Source organism: Lipotes vexillifer, unplaced genomic scaffold (genome assembly GCF_000442215.2).
Source record: "Lipotes vexillifer unplaced genomic scaffold, Lipotes_vexillifer_v1.1 scaffold1598, whole genome shotgun sequence".
Taxonomy (NCBI): domain Eukaryota; kingdom Metazoa; phylum Chordata; class Mammalia; order Artiodactyla; family Lipotidae; genus Lipotes; species Lipotes vexillifer.
This window is the reverse complement of record NW_006799777.1, coordinates 511,331-531,261: the sequence shown is the minus strand read 5'-3', so window position 1 is coordinate 531,261 and position 19,931 is coordinate 511,331. Positions and strand designations below refer to the sequence as shown.

The window sequence follows — 19,931 nt, the reverse complement described above, 5'->3', positions numbered from 1 at the left end:
GGAAAGAGGCATTTTAGTTGGATGATATACTCCTATATAAATCAGATGACTCCAGTTTCTCTCAGTTTAAAAACCATCTTTTAATAAAAGACTTACCATTTCATGACTATTCATTGAAACTTTGATTTTATTGTTTTATGGTTTCTTAATTTTTAGAGCTATTGTTATTAGTTTCTGTTAGTATGCTTTTCTCTCCAATTTAACTATATCCCATTTGAGGAAACACCATCTTGTATATTCCTCTTTTTTTCTCTTTCAGCACTTAGAGCAGTGCAAGCTTAGTTGGAGCTTAACAAATATTGTTTAATTAAAGAGGCATGCACTTGAGGAATTTGAAATCTGAATTTAGGCTAAATTTCTACACCATGACAGAATATTTGCCTGAAGATTTTTAAGCTAAACTGTGTTTATTTTTATTTCAAATGAAAAGGAGGGAAAAACAATGTCTTCCATCTGTTGACAAGGTGGCTTTGTGGTTTGACATCTTCTGAATGTTGTATGGGGTCAGTACATTTTGATTATTCTCATAAGTGATAGTATCTCTGAATCAGTTGACCTTTCTTTTATAGCCACATTAAAAATGATGAAAACATCTATTAGACTCTCAATGTATAGTATGTGCACAACATAATACTACTACCCATGAAACATTCATCACAAAGCTTTTATTTTGCCTTTTTTTTAAAAATTTTATTTATTTATTTATTTATTTATGGCTGTGTTGGCTCTTCATTTCTGTGTGAGGGCTTTCTCTAGTTGCGGCAAGCGGGGGGTCATTCTTCATCGCGGGGCGCCGACCTCTCACTATCGCGGCCTCTCGTTGCAGAGCACAGGCTCCAGACGCGCAGGCTCAGTAATTGTGGCTCACGGGGCTAGTTGCTCCGCGGCATGTGGGATCCTCCCAGACCAGGGCTCGAACCTGTGTCCCCTGCATTGGCAGGCAGATTCTCAACCACTGCGCCACCAGGGAAGCCCCATCACAAAGCTTTTTAATAAATCATGCTCTTCAAATCTTAAGAATCCTGGAAAGTTTTATAATGACAGTTTACACTTGTTTATGTTTCATAAAGAAACTTAATTTCAGTGTTAAAAGGCAACTTAAAGAAAGGTTTGGATATTTTCATTAAGAATTCATCTTATATTCTCACAAACTGTGAAAAGTTTTACTCACATTGTAACTGTGGATGTCATCATAAAATGTAATTTCTAATTAAACATTTCAAAATTTCTAGAAATTATCACATAAAATATATCAATGATCATTAAAAGTGAATTTGGTTTAATTGTATTGGACACGACAGGTTGTTATTTCCTCTAGACCATAATACCAATATGCTTAGTTCACATTACATGAATAAGCTAGATGAGGCCATTAATTAGAGGTAACCAGTAGGCGGAGAGCACTGGGTCTGGCACTAGGCCTAATCTTTGAGAAAAATGGACACAGAAATAATTGTTTAAAACAGGATTTAAGTCAGAAAGACAAGTTTAGAATCTAGGTAGACATGGTAATGCCTGGTCATGATTCAGGAAACAATTGAAAACATAGTGTTTCAACACCAAGAAGCAAGGCTTCCCTAGGGAACCTGGCTGTAGAAGTCTCAGATAAGGTGATACTTAAAACCCTCCTGCAGGAAGAAAGTTAATATCTGGGTAGCCTATCAATACGTGTCAGAAATTTCAAAAAGGGTTAGAAGAAATGAGATATCAGCTTGATCCTAAGACAGGACTCTACAAGGGAAACCAATGTGTCCATAAAAAAAAAAATGACATACCAGTGCTTCAAAAGCTCCACTGGAATTAGGGTAGATGGACTCCAGGGTCATCATTTCACAGTAGAACTTCGTCCTCCTATTTAGGCATCTCTGATGAAAGACTACTGTCAATACAGTGCTAACTTTAGGCTCTGGTTTATTACTCTGGTCTGATTCTAAGAATGGGTTGTATCTCCACTTTAGAGGTGTTTTTAAAATTTGTGGAGTAGTTTTGATTGTCTTAATTTTGATTCAAGGATGCTACTTTAATTTAGAAAGTGGAGAATAGGAGTGCTAAATGACCTATAATTACAGTACTCTTAAATGTCCTTCTAAACTTTCACATTGGTGAAAATTCTCTTTAAAACTTTCTGAGGCAAGAATCAAACTCTGTATTTTATTATATGCAAGGTATTTTTGGTACATAATGGAAATGTCAATGAAAAACATGTAAATTACAGCAAGATTATATTTAGTTTTTGTTAAGAACTTTAACAGGATTTGTTGACCATTTAGAAAATCACATCACCTAACACCAATAACACTCATAAAATTTGATTAATCTGTACTACACTAAGATCAGTTTGCCTTTGTAGCTGCTACATTCATGAGGGTTTTATCTACAAAAACAAACTTTGATTATTTCTTTATGTGTCCTATTACAATTGTTCTTGAGAATTTACATATTGATTCAATACTATTTTATAATGTTACTTATTTTTTATTTTATCCCTTCATTAGATTAAAAAATGCATATAGGTAGGCTAGAATATCCATTAATTTAAGAATCATAAGAGGAAAATTATAAAATACTTGTTATTAAAAGAATTTGATAACCACAAACCTAAAGATGGATGTGCAGCACTTTTCCCTAAATTCTATATTGTTTTTCTGGACATGGTGAGACCAGAAAGGATGGAGTTGTTACTAAGGCTCAGGAATAACAGAAGGGAAAAGGAGAAAGAAAAAAAAACATATATATGATTTTATGATTTATAAGTATAATTTAAACATTTGCAATTTATGTTACTCTACATAAGTGCCTCCAAACCTAGCCCCTGGCTTCCCCCCATAGGTAATGCCATCTTGCCCAAATAATTTGGATGATCTCATAGCATATCTTGTTTTCCTGATATAAACCTAAGAGAAAGCTATCTAGAGAAACTCAGGAGTTACCTTTCTCACATGCCTACCTTACACATTTTAGTTAACTGTCTGAAGATATGTTGCTTCCATGGATGCAAAACACTTGGGAAGAATATATGCTTCCCTTATAGAAGACTGTCACTTACCCAGGTGACTGAACCTTAAATTGCCATGTGATTTTCCTACAGACAGCAAGATCAATATCCCATAACAAAAAATTGGTTCAAATGCAGAGACTAATAATGCAATACATATACCAAAAAGTGTTTATTATTCACATCATGAAGCTTTCTGATGAGAGCAGGATAGGCTGGTAGGAAAATGGCTTGAGCAAGGAATGGGTTGCATTTGTTTTTGTTGTGGTTGGGGAGTGGGGCTGGGGTGAGAGTTCTTATGTGGGCTTGGGTTTTCGTGTTATGAACTTTCCTACATGAGTCAAGGGAGGGATGCATATCATCTTTCCCTGAGGTGAAGAAAAAGGAAAAAAATGACTAGTGGGGCTTGAAAGCCATCTACAGTCAAAGATCAAAAATGAAGTCTGATTGATTACATGACTGTACAGTGCAAGTCAACCACGTAAAAATGCAAAACAAGAAGCATACCATCCATATAATATAAATGTCTAAATAATAACACTGTACCTTCTAGAAAGCTTAATGAAATAGGATTTAGAAATAGAGACACAGGATGAAAACCCATTTTCAGAATTTGGGCATGTGAAGTAGGACTGGGGCTAAAGGATTAAGTAGAAAACTAGTTATAAAAACTGGAGTACTATAACCTGATATAGCTAGATATGAGGTGGAATGGTTGAATATCTCCTGTCATAGGCCCATGGCCTGAGACTGTATATAACTAAGTAGTAATCCAAAGGCCTGAACTTGGAAAGGAGAATATAAGCAAGACTCTATAAGCTAATTATATATACTTCAGTGACCATTGCTTCCTAATCAAATTATATCTTCATTAAAAGCTTTAAAATTATTTTGCTTTTAAATGTAATATTAATCAAGGCAAGGTAATTCTGTATGCTATAATAAACAATTTGACACAATAAATGTTTCTTTTCTATTCACATCCCATTCCACTTCATTCTTCAATGAATGGTTCTCCACGTGGAGAGTTTGGGAACCATCTAATATTTTGATATCTATTAGGATCTCACTGGCACCTACTGCTTTTTTACCTTCAGCTAATTTACAGGTGAAGAGAGAGGGTGAGGGCCATGCATGATTTTTGTGATGAGTCCTGGATTTCACACATATTATTTCAGTCCAGAAGCAAGTCACATTGGAGTCCCAGTCCAATAATAATAAAGGTTACAAAAGTATTCCTGTGTTCTTAGGAAGAATAAGTGGGATTATTGAGCATCTAACCAGTTCCTGTCACACATGAATAGACAAAACCTATCAAATATAATTGTGTGCTAATGATGACATAAAAGTTAACTGTAGATGATCATTTTGAATTGAGTATAAGTATATGCTTAAAATACTCTTCTTCATTTATTAATTGATTATGATTCAAATCATTCAAGGTCAGTCTATTGGTTATATTAAAACAAATTTGTTTTTCAATAAATTAAAGTTTAAAGTTAAAAATATCATTTTGGTTAATTTCTTATTCTACATAATATTCTATCAGAGGAACATAAGATATTCACAGTACAGCCTTCATATTCTAATCTTAATGGCAATTTCCATAAATTAAGCAAGGTATTATTGATGTGCTAATCAACTCAATTATAATCAAATCTTGAGTAAAGTGTATTTATTTTAGAACAGAATTGAATCAAAAGATGTCTTCATCTAGGACATAAACTTATGTTACTTATTTAAGACATACTTTATTTTTGAGAATCCTAACAATAAAACAGTAATTTGTTAAGACTTCATACATTACTAGAAGTGATGAAGCTAAAACTGGATAAATATCCTAGAGATTATTAGAATGGAAAGATTATCCTAATTCTAAATGTTTAAGGCTCAATAAAACTTAAATAAAGCATTTTCATTCTCCCAAGTATGATTATTTGTAAATGATATTTTTATTCTTTACTTTTCCTGGGAAGTTCATAGATTTCATAGTTATGTCTTGTCTTAAACACATTTTCATATAAGTAATATAGGGAGATAAAAAATAGTTTGTTAATTATCTATTCCTGTGTAAAAATTACCTCAAAACTTAGCAAATTAAAACAATAACCTTTCATTTTCTCACAGAGACTATGGGTCTGGAATCTGCGGGTGGTTTAGGTGGGTAGTTCTGGCTTAAGTTCTCTCATGAGATGAAATGTCAGTCAAGCTGTTGATTGTAGCTGCATTCACCTTTGAAGGACTAACTGAAGGAAGTTCCACTTGAAAACACACTCATGGTTGTTAGTAAACCACAGCCTCTTGTTGGTTGTTGGCCAGGCCAGAGATTTCAGTTTGTCTTGTGTGGATCCCTCCGTAACCTGAAAAATTGTACTCAGGATATAACAACTGTCTTCCTCTGAAGAAGTGACTGACAATAACATTGGAAGAACAGTTTAAAGAACACATACATGAAATCAAAGTACATATGACAAGATAACAGAAAATGATAAGAAGTAATCCTTAGAGCTCAGGAAACAAATGGAAGAGACAAAGAAAACCATTAAAGAGTTGAAACAATCATTATTGGTAATATAGAAGCAACTGAAAAGATAGGAGCATAGCAAACAAATTAGAAGTCAAACAAATAGGAAAATAATAAAAAATATAAAACTTGTTAGAGAGATGATAGAGTAGACATTTAAAAAAAAAATCCAATGTATGTTTAAGTGGTATGAGGAGAATAAAACAAATGAAGAAGAAATATTCCCAAAAAAGAAATTTTTGAGAAGGGAAATAAAGATGGTGGATTAAGAATATGTGGAGCTTACCTCCCCCAACAAATACACAAAAAAGTACATCTATGTGTGGAACTCACTGAAAATGAATTGGAAGCTAGCAAGACTCTGGTACAACCAAGGATATAAGACAGATGCAGATGCAGATGCAGTTGGGTAGGAAGGGAAGACGAGCAATTGGGTCAAGACCTGTGCCCCTGGAAGGGACTCAGAGGACAAGGGAGATTACACGGGTATACACCCACCCAGGGGAGTGAGCAGCTCAAGCCACAGACTGGGTGTCCCTGTACTGAAGTCCCATGCAGAGGAGACAAGCCCCCTTGGCTGGTTGGAAGACCTTTGGATCAGATAGAATGTCTGGAAAAGCCTGCACTCCACTTATGAGGAGTGTGCACATTCTAACTAGTCCCCAAGGCAGAGCAGAGAGGGTCCTGCTCTAGTGGCTGCAGGTTTCCCATGACCGACCACCTTGTGGTGCATACCACAGCCCAAGTTAAGTAAACGCTCTGGCCCCACTCACTCCATGGCACATTGCAGTGCTGGATCTGGAGCAGCTTGACTGGGGAAAGGACTCTACCATGGGTTGCAGAAGCTATCTGGTCCCAGGGAAGAGCCCAGGGAGGGTGGCAGCAGCCATAGTAGTCATTTCCTCAGGCAGTGTCCCCAAAGCTGCCTAGATCTCTGACAGTGACTGCTCCACCACAGCTAATATCCCAACATGTGCTGAGAGTCCATGTGGGTTCTCCCAGCCCTGTGAAGTGACTCCACAACAGTGAGAGGGTGATGGGAGAAACAGAGGCATGGGGCAGTGATTGGCTGTGAGAGACAAAGGGAAATTGCACACAAGGTTGCATCTGAGCAGAGCCACATTCACCTACACAGGCAGCACATGGACCTCTCTTTGCACATGGGCCTCACTTGCTTCAGCACTCCCCTCTTCTGGGGCAAAGGTCCTGGTGTGGTGAGAGAGAAAAATACACACTGAGGGAACAGAGCCACTTTGAACCCTATCCTCAGGTCTTCTGCTCCAGTAACTTGGGATCAGACCCTACCCCTGACAGTGTGGTGATAGCCACTGATCAGAGAGGAAGTCTTGCCTCATACCCAGTGCCACCTTTAGCTCCTCCATCTCCAGCCCCATCCCCTACCAAGGTGACAGTTACCAGCACACCTTGAGGAAAGATTTGACTGGCGTCCACTTCAGATCCAGCCATCCTACCAAAGACATTAGGCATACACAGTCTGCATAAGGAAGTTCCCACATAAGAACAGCACTTCAAGACTGTAGTAGGTAATTATTTCACCTAAATTCATAGAGACAGAGAAAATTAAGTAAAATAAAAAGGTAGAGGAACTATTCTCAATTGAAAGAACAAGAAAATGCCCCTGAAAAACAAATAAGCAGAAATAATTTACCAGTTAAAGAATTCAAAGTATTGGTAATAAACATGTTAACTGAATTAGGAAAAATAATTGATGTAACCACTGAACATTTTAACAAGGAACTAGAAAATATAAAAAAGACCCAATCAAAAATAAATAATTCAGTATATGAAATACAAAACACCTTAGAAGGAATGAATAGCAGACTAAGTGATACAGAATAACAAATAGGTTATCTGGAAGATAGAATAATGAAAATCACCCAAATAGAAGAGGAAAATTAAATATAAATTTTATAAAATGAAAGCAACTGAAGAGATCTCTGACCCAAATAAACAAAATAGAAATGAAAGACGAGAAATGACAAATGATATCACAGAGATACAAAAACCCACAAGAGAATGCTATGAACAGTTATATGCCCACAAATTGGACAACCTAGAAGAAATGAACAAATTTTTAGAAAGATACAAACTGCCAAGACGGAATCAAGAAAATCAGACTATTTGAACAGACTGATCACTAATATTGAAATTGAATTTGTAATTTAAAAACTCCCAGCAAACAAAGCCCATCAAGGACTGGATGGTTTCACAGAGAAATTCTACAAGACACATAAAGAGGAACTAATACCTATCCTTCTCAAACTATTCCCAAAGCTGAAGAGGATGGAACACTCCAAAATTCATCATTTGAGGTTACAACAACCCTGATACCAAGACCCAATAATAACACTACAAAAAAAGAAAATTATAGGCCAATATGTTTGATGAATATACCTACAAAAATACTCAACAAAATATTAGCAAACTGAATACAATAATATCTAAAAGGGATCATACACCATGATCAAGTCAGATTTATCCCAGGGACACAGGCTGGTTCAACATTTTCAAATCAACTTTTTCTACTCTAATTGCTGTGTTTAAAACTTCCCAAACTATGTTAAATAATAGTGGTGAGAGTGAGCATCCTTATCTTGTTCCTGATTTTAGAGGAAATGCTTTCAGTTTTTCACCACTGAGAACAATGTTGGCTGTGTGTTTGTCATATATGGCCTTTACTATGTTGGGGTAAGTTACCTCTATGCCTACTTCTGGGAGTTTTTATCATAAATGGGTGTTGAATTTGTCGAAAGCTTTTCTGCATCTACTGAGATGATCATATGGTTTTTATACTTCAGTTTGTTAATATGGTGGATTACATTGATTGATCTGAATATATTGAAGAATCCTTGAGTTCCTGGGATAAACCCCACTTGATCATGGTGTGTGATCCTTTCAGTGTGCTGTTGGATTCTGCTTGCTAGTATTTTGTTGAGGATTTTTGCATCTATGTCCATCAGTGATATTGGCCTGTAGTTTTCTTTCTTTGTGACATCCTTTTCTGGTTTTGGTATCAGGGTGATGGTGGCCTCGTAGAATGAGTTTGGGAGTGTTCCTCCCTCTGCTATATTTTGGAAGAGTTTGAGAAGGATAGGTGTTTGCTCTTCTCTAAATGTTTGCCAGAATTCACCCGTGAAGCCATCTGGTCCTGGGCTTTTGTTTGTTGGATGATTTTTAATCACAGTTTCAATTTCAGTGCTTGTGATTGGTCTGTTTATATTTTCTCTTTTTTCCTTGTTCAGTCTCAGAATATTGTGCTTTTCTAAGAATTTGTCCATTTCTTCCAGGTTGTCCATTTTATTGGCATATAGTTGCATGTAGTAGTCTCTCATGATTCTTTGTATTTCTGCAGTGTCAGTTGTTACTTCTCCTTTTTTCATTTCTAATTCTGTTGATCTGAGTCTTCACCCATTTTTTGTTGGTGAGTCTGGCTAGTGGTTTATCAATTTTGTTTATTTTCTCAAATAACCAGTTTTTAGTTTTATTGAAATTTGCTCTTGTTTCCTTCATTTCTTTTTTTATTTATTTCTAATCTGATCTTTATGATTTCTTTCTTTCTGCTAACTCTGGGTTTTTTTTTTGTTGTTGTTGTTCTTCTTCTTCTTTCTTTAATTGCTTTAGGTGTAAGGTTAGGTTGTTTATTTGTGATGTTTCTTGTTTCTTGAGGTAGGATTGTATTGCTATAAATTTCCCTCTTAGAACTGCTTTTGCTGAATCCCATAGATTTTGGGTCATCATGTTTTCATTGTTATTTGTTTCTAGGTATATTTTTATTCCCTCTTTGATTTCTTCAGTGATCTCTTGGTTATTTAGTAGTGTATATTTTTGCCTCCATGTGTTTGTATTTTTTACAGTTTTTTCCTGTAATTGATATCTAGTCTCATAGCATTGTGGTTGGAAAAGATACTTGATACGATTTCAATTTTCTTAAATTTACCAAAGCTTGATTTGTGACCCAAGATATGATCTATCCTGGAGAATGTTCCATGATCACTTGAGAAGAAAGTGTATTCTGTTGTTTTTGGATGGAATGTGCTATAAATATCAATTAAGTCCATCTTGTCTAATGTGTCATTTAAAGCTTGTTCTTCCTTATTTATTTTCATTTTGGATGATAGGTCCATTGGTGAAAGCAGGGTGTTTAAGTCCCCTACTATGATTGTGTTACTGTCGATTTCCTCTTTTATGGCTGTTAGCATTTGCCTTATGTATGGAGGTGCTCCTATGTTGGGTGCATAAATATTTATAATTGTTATATCTTCCTTTTGGATTGATCCCTTGACCATTATGTAGTGTCCTCTTTGTCTCTTCTAACAGTCTTTGTTTTAAAGTCTATTTTCTCTGTTATGAGAATTGTTATTCCAGCTTTCTTTTGGTTTCCATTTGCAGGGAATATCTTTTTCCATCCCCTCACTTTCAGTTTGTATGTGTCCCTAGGTCTGAAATGGGTCTCTTGTAGACAGCATATATACGGGTCTTGTTTATGTATTCATTCAGCCAGTTTGTGTCTTTTGGTTGGAGCATTTAATCTATTTACATTTAAGGTAATTATCAATATTTATGTTCCTATTACCATTTTCTTAATTGTTTTGGGTTTATTATTGTGGGTCTTTTCCATCTCTTGTGTTTCCTGCCTAGATAAGTTCCTTTAGCATTTGTTGTAAAGTTCGTTTGGTGTTGCTGAATTCTCTTAACTTTTGCTTGTCTGTAAAGGTTTTAATTTCTGCATCGAATCTGAATGAGATCCTTGCTGGGTAGACTAATCTTGGTTGTAGGCTTTTCCCTTTCATCACTTTAAATATGTCCTGCTGCTCTCTTCTGGCTTGCAGAGTTTCTGCTGAAAGATCAGCTGTTAACCATATGAGGATTCCCTTGTTTGTTTGTTGTTTTTCCCTTGCTGCTTTTAATATTTTTTTCTTTGTATTTAAATTTTGATAGTTTGATTAATATGTGTCTTGGTGTGTTTCTCCTTGGATTTACCCTGTGTGGGACTCTCTGTGCTTCCTGGACTTGACTGACTATTTCCTTTTCCATGTTAGGGAAGTTTTTAACTTTAATCTCTTCAAATATTTTTTCAGACCATTTCTTTTTCTCTTCTTTTCTGGGACACCTATAATTCAAATGTTCTTGCATGTAATGTTGTCCCAGAAGTCTTTGAGACTGTTTCAATTATTTTCATTCTTTTTTCTTTATTCTGCTCTGTGGTAGTTATTTCCTTATCTTCCAGGTCACTTATCCATTCTTCTGCCTCAGTTATTCTGCTATTGATTCCTTCTAGAGAATTTTTAATTTCATTCATTGTGTTGTTCATCATTGTTTCTTTGCTCTTTAGTTCTTCTATGTCCTTGTTAAACGTTTCTTGTATTTTCTCCATTCTATTTCCAAGATTTTGGATCATCTTTTCTATCATTACTCTGAATTATTTTTCAGGTAGACTCCCTATTTCCTATTCACTTGTTTGGTCTGGTGTGTTTTTATCTTGCTCCTTGATCTGCTGTATATTTCTGTGTCTTCTCATTTTGTTTAACTTACTGTGTTTGTGTTATCCTTTTCGCAGGCTGCACATTCTTAGTTCCCATTGTTTTTGGTGTCTGCCCCAGTGGGTAAGGTTGGTTCAGTGGTTTGTGTAGGCTTCCTCGTGGAGGGGACTGGTGCCTGTGTTCTGGTAGGTGGAGCTGGATCTTGTCTTTCTGGTGGGCAGGGCTGCATTTGGGGGTGTGTTTTTGGGTGTCTGTGAACTCAGTATGAGTTTAGGCAACCTTTATTCTAATGGATGGGGTTGTGTTCCTGTCTTGCTAGCTGTTTGGCATGGGGCATCCAGCACTGGAGCTTGTTGGCCTTTGGGTGGAGCTGGTTCTTAGTGTTGTGACTGAAATCTCTGGGAGAGCTCTCATCAATTTATATTATGTCAGGCTGGGAGGTCTCTGTTGGTGCAATGTTCTGAAGTCAGCTCTCCCACCTCAGAGGCTCAGGCTTGACACCATGCCAGAGCACCAAGACCCTATCAGATACACAGCTCAGAAGAAAAGTGAGAAAAAATGAAAGAAAAATAAAATTAAATAATTAAAATTAAAAAATAATTAAAATTAAAAAAATAGAAAAAAAGAAGAGAGTAACCAAACCAAAGCACAAATCCACCAATGAATACAAGCACTAAAATCTATACTAAGATAAACATAAAAATCAGAAACAAGTCAGTCACAGACAGCAGACCCCAAGTCTACAGTTGCTCCCAAAGTCCACTGCTTCAATTTGGGGTTGATTTGTTGTCTATTCAGGTATTCCACAGATGCAGGGTATATCCAATTGATTGTGGGGATGTAATTCGCTGCTCCTGAGGCTGCATGGAGAAATTTCCCTTTCTCTTCCTTGTTCACACAGCCCCTGGGGTTCAGATTTGGTTTTTTCCCCACCTCTGCATGTAGCTTGCCCCCAGGCTTCAGTTCCTGTTAAAACAGAGGCTGATTAGGGTATGGTTGCTAATTCAGGCCAAGGGGAAGGTAGGTGTACGGTAGTTAAAAATAGAATGTGGGGCGAGACTGCGGCAGCAGAAGCTGGCGTGATATTGCAACAGCCTGAGGCATGCCATGTGTTCTCCTAGGGAAGTTGTCCCTGGGTCACAGGACCCTGGCAATAGTGGGCTGCACTGGCCCATGGGAGGTTGTAGATAGTGACCTGTGCTTGCACCCAGGATTCTTGGTGGCTTCAGCAGCAGCATTAGCGTTTCATGCCTTTCTCTGTTGTCTGAGTTGATAGCCGTGGCTCACTCCTGTCTCTGGCACTCATTTAGGTGGTCCACTGCCTTCTGTGGGCAGACAAAGAAGGAATCCCCTCTCCTTGCTCACCATGAAAAAATGGTCTCTTGCCTCATAGGCAGGTCCAGAGTTTTTCCTGGACTCCCTCCTGGTTAGCTGTGGAGCACTAGCCCCCTTCAGGCTGTGTTCACACAGCCAGCCCTAGTCCTCTCCCTGGGGTCTGACCTCCAAAGCCCGAGCCTCAGCTTCCAGCACCCACTCACCTTGGCGGGTGAGCAGACAAGCCTCTCAGGTTGGTGAGTGCTGGTCAGCACCGTTCCTCTGTGCGGGAATCTCTCTGCTTTGCCGTCTGCACTCCTGTTGCTGCGCTATCCTCCGTGGCTCTGAAGCTTCCCCCACACCCACCCCCTGTCTCTGCCAGTGAAGGGGTTTCCTAGTATGTGGAAACTTTTCCTCCTTCAAAACTCCCTCCTAGAGGTGCAGGTCCCATCCTTTTTATTTTGTCTCTGTTTTTTTCTTTTTTCTTTTACCTACCCAGGTACGTGGAGATTTTCTTGCCTTTTGGGAAGTCTGCAGTCTTTTGCCAGCATTCAGTAGGTGCTCTGTAGTAGTTGTTCCATGTGTAGATGTATTTTTGATGTATTTGTAGGGAAGAAGGTGATCTCCACGTCTTACTCCTCTGCCATCTTAAGGTCTCCTGCAATGCATCATTTTTATCAATAGATGGAGTCTACTACTACAGGTGTATGCATCAAATAGTCTGTCTGAGTTTGTCTATAATAATACCTTGTTGGTTTGGAATTTTAAAAACGAATCCCTTCAGAGATAGAATCATCTTTGATTACTCTTTGCTGGGGACTGGAAAGCTCTACATAGACCCAGGCTCTTCCACATCTTACAGTGAACTTTATTTCTAAGGGAAAACCAAGAGAAAGAGGAAAGAGAGAGAGAGAGAGAGAGGAAGAGGGCTCACTGAGTCACTAAAATGCTTTCAAAGTGACAATGAACAAAGATATCTAACAGAGTACAGGCAGTCAGAATACATGTTTTTCAGACTAGTCCCTTATTTTCCAGTCTGTGATTTACCAGATCTTAACTCTTTGCTTTCCCCCAGTCTGGGAAGCCTTTATTTCTCTTGTCCTGTTTGACAATTTTCAGAATATAAGATTTGGAACCATAGAAACCTAGTTAAAATCAACTATTTACTACGTGGCTAATTTTGTGGAAGTCTCCTCTCAGAACCTCAGCATTTTCAACTTTGAATTACAAATAATAATAAAACTCAACTCAGATAATTAAATAATAGTATATGAAAGTGGTTGTAAATGTTTTTTAAATGTATAATAATAATAATTATTATTATAAATAATAGTAATAGTAGTGGTAGCGATAGTGGTAGTGGTAATCATGTTCTATATTCCAAAACCCTGGATTTGTGTCCCAAAGTTATCATTTATTTACTATACAAATTTACTTAATTGATTTCAGCCTCAGTTTTTCTTCTACGAAATGGAAAATTAAATAGATAACTAAGAGAAACCTACCATATATCACAGGGCATTCTACTCAATACTCTGTAATGGCTTATATGGGAAAAAAAAATCTAAAAAAGAGTGGATATATGTATATGTATAACTGATTCACTCTGCTGTACACCTGAAATTAACATAACATTGTAAATCAACAATACTGCAATAAAAATTAATTAAAAAATAAAGGGCACTACTGCTAAAAAGAAAAATTAAAAATCACTGCTCTATAAAAGAAATAAAAATAAAATGAGGAAATTAATTCTAGTCACATTGCTGTTATGAGTGTTACATGATATATTGCTTATAAATTATTCAGTATAATGTCTGACATATAGTAATTATAACACAAGTAAACTTTACTTATTATTCTTATTAATTATAATTTACTAAGTACTTGTGACATACTAAGTATTTACAAATGTTGATCGATACTCATAATAATATTGTAAGGAGACATTATTATCCACAATTAATAAATGAAGCAGCAAAGGATAAAAGTAGTTGGCTCAAGGCTACAAAATGATGGTACTAGAATTTAAACCCAAGTGTCTAACTCTAAAGTTCAAGAATTTTAAAATACATATAAAAATATAAGACATATTTATTAAAAGTTAATCTTATGCATCATAGATATTTATAATATTAATTTAAATAATTATATTTTAATGAGTAAAGACCAGAAGGAATTCTTTTTTCATGACTTGATTGTGCAGTTTAATTCTAACTGAGATTTTGAAAAGGTTTCATGTGCTTTTCTGAATTTTTAAAAATTCATTATGATGCAACAACATGCAGTATAATATTTTGACAATAATTTACTCAAGTTATTTATCAAATCACTTATTTTCCTCTTTTAAAATAAAACTTTAAGTAACAGCAATACAATTTGGTATACAATAATACATTTTAGTTATTTTCATGTAATTTTTTTTGGTTGTAGCTAAGGAAAAAGCTGCCTTCCTTTTTATGCCTCTTCTCTTCTGATTTCCTTATTCACTTTATCTACCAGCTGGTAAACATTTAATTGTATACAGTTTTGTCATCTTTATTCAATTATTTGACTTATTTTGAGGACATGTCTCATTTATTCCATGAGAATGTGTGTGCTTGCATTACATCATTTTCCTCTTACAATCCAGCATCATTAAGCACTAAAAGTCCTTGATTGAATGAGTGAAGAAAGGAATATGTGAAAAATGCATGAGGACCAACATTTTCATGTCTGTAGTACCCAAGTAGTAGCACTATATTAGTTCATGATTTTCCTTTTACAAAATTTGGGTGTTTTAAAATAATGTTTTTGTTTAATGTTATTCTCCTTAGCTCCTCTTTTGGTGAATTCAAAGATATATATTTTAAAATGTACAACATCTATGTTTGAGATGTGTTTTTTTCATTTCATATATCACATTTTTAAAAGCAGTCTTGGTCAATGACAGAAAAAAATCCATTTAGGTCTCTGCAATTTTCTAAAACAATGTAATTTGCTAGCTATATCTTTCTTTGGTAATATGCCTGTTTATTATGAGGAAAGTGCAAGAATTTTGAGTAGGAACATAGTGGAGAAAAAATGTCTTGATATTTCGAGAAATTTTGTTTCCTTTTGGTTCTTACAGAAAGTGTGGACTATGGGCCAGTGTTTGTGCAAGAACCAGATGATATAATTTTCCCGACTGATTCTGATGAAAAGAAACTAGCACTGAATTGTGAAGCTCGTGGCAACCCAGTTCCCAATTACAGGTAGAAATTCACTGTTAATCATTTTTCTTAAGTCTTAAAAATTCCTTTCAATGAGATTCTGACACTCCCAGGGAGTATTATAATGTCTCAAGTAATTTTTATGTACTTGTCTTCTGATTTTTCCTAAGATGGCTTCGAAATGGAACAGAAATAGATTTAGAAAGTGATTATCGCTACAGTTTGATAGATGGGGCCTTCATTATAAGCAATCCAAGTGAAGCAAAGGATTCTGGCCATTATCAGTGTTTGGCAGCCAACACGTTTGGAAGTGTTCTTAGTAGAGAAGCTGTACTTCAGTTTGCCTGTGAGTAAAGTATTGCTCTTTCCACATATACATATATATATAGTGTGTTTGTGTGTATATATATATATATATATATACACATATACATATTTATAAAACTTTAAAGTTTAGTGAGGCAATAGCTTATGACTTCAACTTTTAAAATCATGGTATAAACTGGTAATGATTAGAAGTATGAAAACAATGTGTTTCTTCCTGAGATATTTTCAAATTCCCTGAAATATTTGCCTTCTTCACATAAATAGTAGTCTGGGGAGGTTAAAAATTCTGTTCATAAAAGCAGATAGTTTTAGAATTGAAGTATCCTTTGAAATCTAGTAAGAAATAGATTTTTAATTTTTTCTCTCTGCCTTTAAAATATACACTTAACTGCTTTTATTCTTCCACTGTCTATTATAGTCACTATTTGCTATAGATTCTTCTGGACATAAGATAGCATACACTAAAAATTCTGCTTGTAGTCAAGTAACCGAAGAAATGCCTCTGAAATGCTAATATCTAAGATTCTGATTATAACTTCCCTCCCAAGTGTCCCAGTTTTTTTATTAGAAAAAAAGACACCACATGTAATCATTCATGTATACTAGAATATATACATTTTTAAAAAATAGATCATATATCTAATTAATGAAATGTAGAGATTTCTTAAAATTCTTGAAAACAGTTCATTTATGATGGGGTCTTACACTAAATTAAGGATAGGCTACTGGGTGAGATCATTTCTTAGTAGGTAATCCTACTTGAATTAAATTCTTGAGGATTATAATCTCTAAGAAATAGAAGGGCCAGTGATCTTTGTGCTAATAATTCATATGTAACTCTAATGGCTATGTAATTTGTCACAAAAAGATTTTTAAGTTAAAATTACACCCTGAAGAATGGAATAGTTGATTTTTGTCTGTATAATCTTCATGTATTATGTCTAATTAACCCAGAACCCAGGCACCCTATTAAAGGAGTGTGAAGGAGAAAAGGAAAGAATAAAGGAATGATAATGGATTCAGTTTCAAGAACATCGAGCTAGGCACTAGAAAAATCAAAATATTATCTTTTAAAGTATAATTGGCTAAGGAGTTTAGACTGGTACTTTACATACACCAAATATACCAAGATAGGGGCCTAAGTATACTCCTTTTGTTTTTGAAAATATTATGCGGTGTATCACAGAACCTAATACTTTTCAGTATGTACATTGAAAAACTCCTAATAAAGCAAATAAACAACCCTCCTTATTGCTCCTCTCTTCAATAGAGCAGTCTTTTCAAGACAGATACAGCAAATCCAGAAAACACGATGTACTAGTATTAGTGGCTTATACCTTTCTCTTTGGTCTATACTCTCTAACACAAGTACGCTAATTCTCAATAGCCTGTATATCAGTTGTTTTTCTCCCAAATCAGCAGTGGTGGCAAAATATGCAAAGTTTTCTGCATTATTCAGACCAGAAATCTATTTACTGAAAGATCCTAGATGTCTATATGATTGTGCCTTTCTAGATTTTTGCAAAGACCTGTCACAGCTATCAAATAGTCAATTCCACCTACAGTGAGCAAGTTGGCACCAGCATTTACAGTTCAATGACTAGGTAAGGGAAGCTTTATCTCTCAATCAACCTACCTACCTACTTAATTATCTTATCTATTCCACATCAAGCTGTCCTGAACTTAATTTAGAGCAATATTTGCTTTATTTTTAACTTAAATATATGGGTAGACAAACATATGCAATCATTGGTAGTGTCTTATTACTCTACCTCTCCCCAACCCCACCCCACCTGACTCACTGCTGTGTTCTGGAGGACATACATATGCATAAGAGCCTGTAAGATGCCTGGTTGAAGCAGTCAGTCACTGACATAGGGAAGGCCACTTCTGCCTCAAAATTGCTCCCCTAGATTCCATTATGTCTGTGTTGATGATATAAAACTTAAGTCTGTTAGGCTTAGTTTTATTTTTTGTCAGGCGATATTTGGGAAAAAATTGCAAATACAGGTGATAGAGAAGATAGGATGAAGACAATCAATTTGTTTTCTAGTATACCTGGGTGTGAGCATGGGTGCTAGGAGTCACCCATGCTCTAGGAATCAGGGTAGTTTTATGATTAGGGGGAGAAAATGAGGTAGAATGCTGGGGAGAAAGAAAAGAAGGGGCTTCTGAAAGGAAGTGAGAGCATACAAATGTAAAGCAAGATTACAAACTTGGTGGCAACTTTCCTTTACATCATGATTTTCTATGACCAACCTCCGAGATAGAGAATGAACTCACTATTTGCTGTTCACAGAATGTTTAATGTCCAAAGGACTTTTGTGGCTACAGGAACTCTGATTATTTTTTATACATTTTGAAGCTGAAATAATTAATTATCTATATCCATCAGCCACTATTTATGCAAAAATTTAAATATGTATTACATAACTAATATTTCAAAACAAGTATATTTAGTACGTTTAGATAATTATTAAAACATATTAGATTAAGTTAAATATTTAAATCTAATACAAGTCTGTTAAATGTTTTAAATGTCATATAATTAGACAAAATTACAAATTATCAAAATGATTACAAACTTATGAACTCGGTTTACAATTATTTTATTATACAAATATTTTTACATTTATATCTTAATCTTATGTATTACACAATAATTTTATCAGCTATGGTTTTCTACATTGTGTAGTGCAATTGTGATCTTCTAAAATCAAACAGAAAGGAGGATCATATTACCTAATCCAGAGTAGTTTCTGAGTTATCAACCAATTGAATTCAGGTTGCTCCTTTCAAAGTGAGACTGTTAACAGACTTGACCTCTTTTATAATTTGAACATTATTTTTGTTATATCAATAATACTTTAAATAATAATACTTTAAATAATAATAATAATATTTTAAATCTATAGCTTTTGCATAGGTTTTCACCTTTTGAAATATGACATATTTGCCTAAAATAATGTGATTTTAAGACTTAATTGGACAATGTTAAATAAACATTAAATGTGTTTTCCCTAATTATATTCATAGAAAAAAGTACTGATCTATATTTTATAAATAGGTACATATTTAAATGAAGAATCAAGATATTCATATATTAACAATTCCATACTTATTAAAAGTAATAAAATTTAAACATATCCTACTAGAATTATATTCCTTTTGTATGAAATTATATATATTATATACATACATGCATCATATTAAACGTTCCAATTTTGAGTATCATTAAAGTTGCAGGAGATTTTGCAGATTTACCTTATTCATATACATATATAAATTGTCACAATCTGACTATTGGGAATCCCTGAATGTTAGCTTCTTTGTCCTCTTATTAACCAGAAATATACTTTAAAATATTCTAGCTTTCCTCCAATGACATCTTGATCTTATGCCCACCCCCCAAGTATAGATTCAGCTACATTTCGTTGACCGTAATGCATAATGTTATTTATAGAGACTAAAATCTAGGTGTTAGAGGTGCATATAAGATTGATCCAAATAAGTTCCGGTGCTGAGGAGGATAACATTATTGCCAAACCAGTTTAGTGAAAAAAAGATTTTTAAAAACAAAAACTTTTTTAGGGTCTCAAGTTCATATAAGTAGTTTATATTTATTTAATGCTTACTTCTATGGCAGACAACGTTCTAAGTGTTTTAAAATATGTTAACTCGTTTCATCCTCATAACCAGGCTATGAAGTATTATGCTATTAAATGTAAACACATTTTACAGATGACATCTCTTATTTAACTCTAATAGTACTCAGTCTTTTCCTTATATAAATATGTATTATATTCATTTTATGGCATACTCATTTTATTTTAATTCCTTTCTCAAACAATAATTATATTATAATCCTTCAAAAAAATCTTTTTATGTTTTCTTCATCAATCATCATTTTATAATCAATATATTAATACCTATGTGTAAAACAAAAATAAATACTGGGATAAAAAATAAGTATATAATCATTCTGCATTTATTCTCATTGTTTAAATTAGTTAATAAATCACTTGCTTAATTTTCCTTATGGAAATTTAAGAGCTTAGGACATATTAGGTGTCCTTCTA

General features: G+C 34.9%; 1 protein-coding gene across 1 annotated transcript in view; it reads left to right on the top strand.

Moving 5' to 3' along the window:
- The window catches only part of CNTN5 (contactin 5), a 533,631-nt gene that overhangs the window by 6,607 nt on the left and 507,093 nt on the right, over positions 1 to 19,931 (top strand). Inside the window, exons 3-4 of the mRNA XM_007471947.1 lie at positions 15,444 to 15,567; positions 15,696 to 15,871. Of these exons, the coding sequence (XP_007472009.1) occupies positions 15,444 to 15,567; positions 15,696 to 15,871 (300 nt within the window). The remainder of the gene's footprint in view (positions 1 to 15,443; positions 15,568 to 15,695; positions 15,872 to 19,931) is intronic.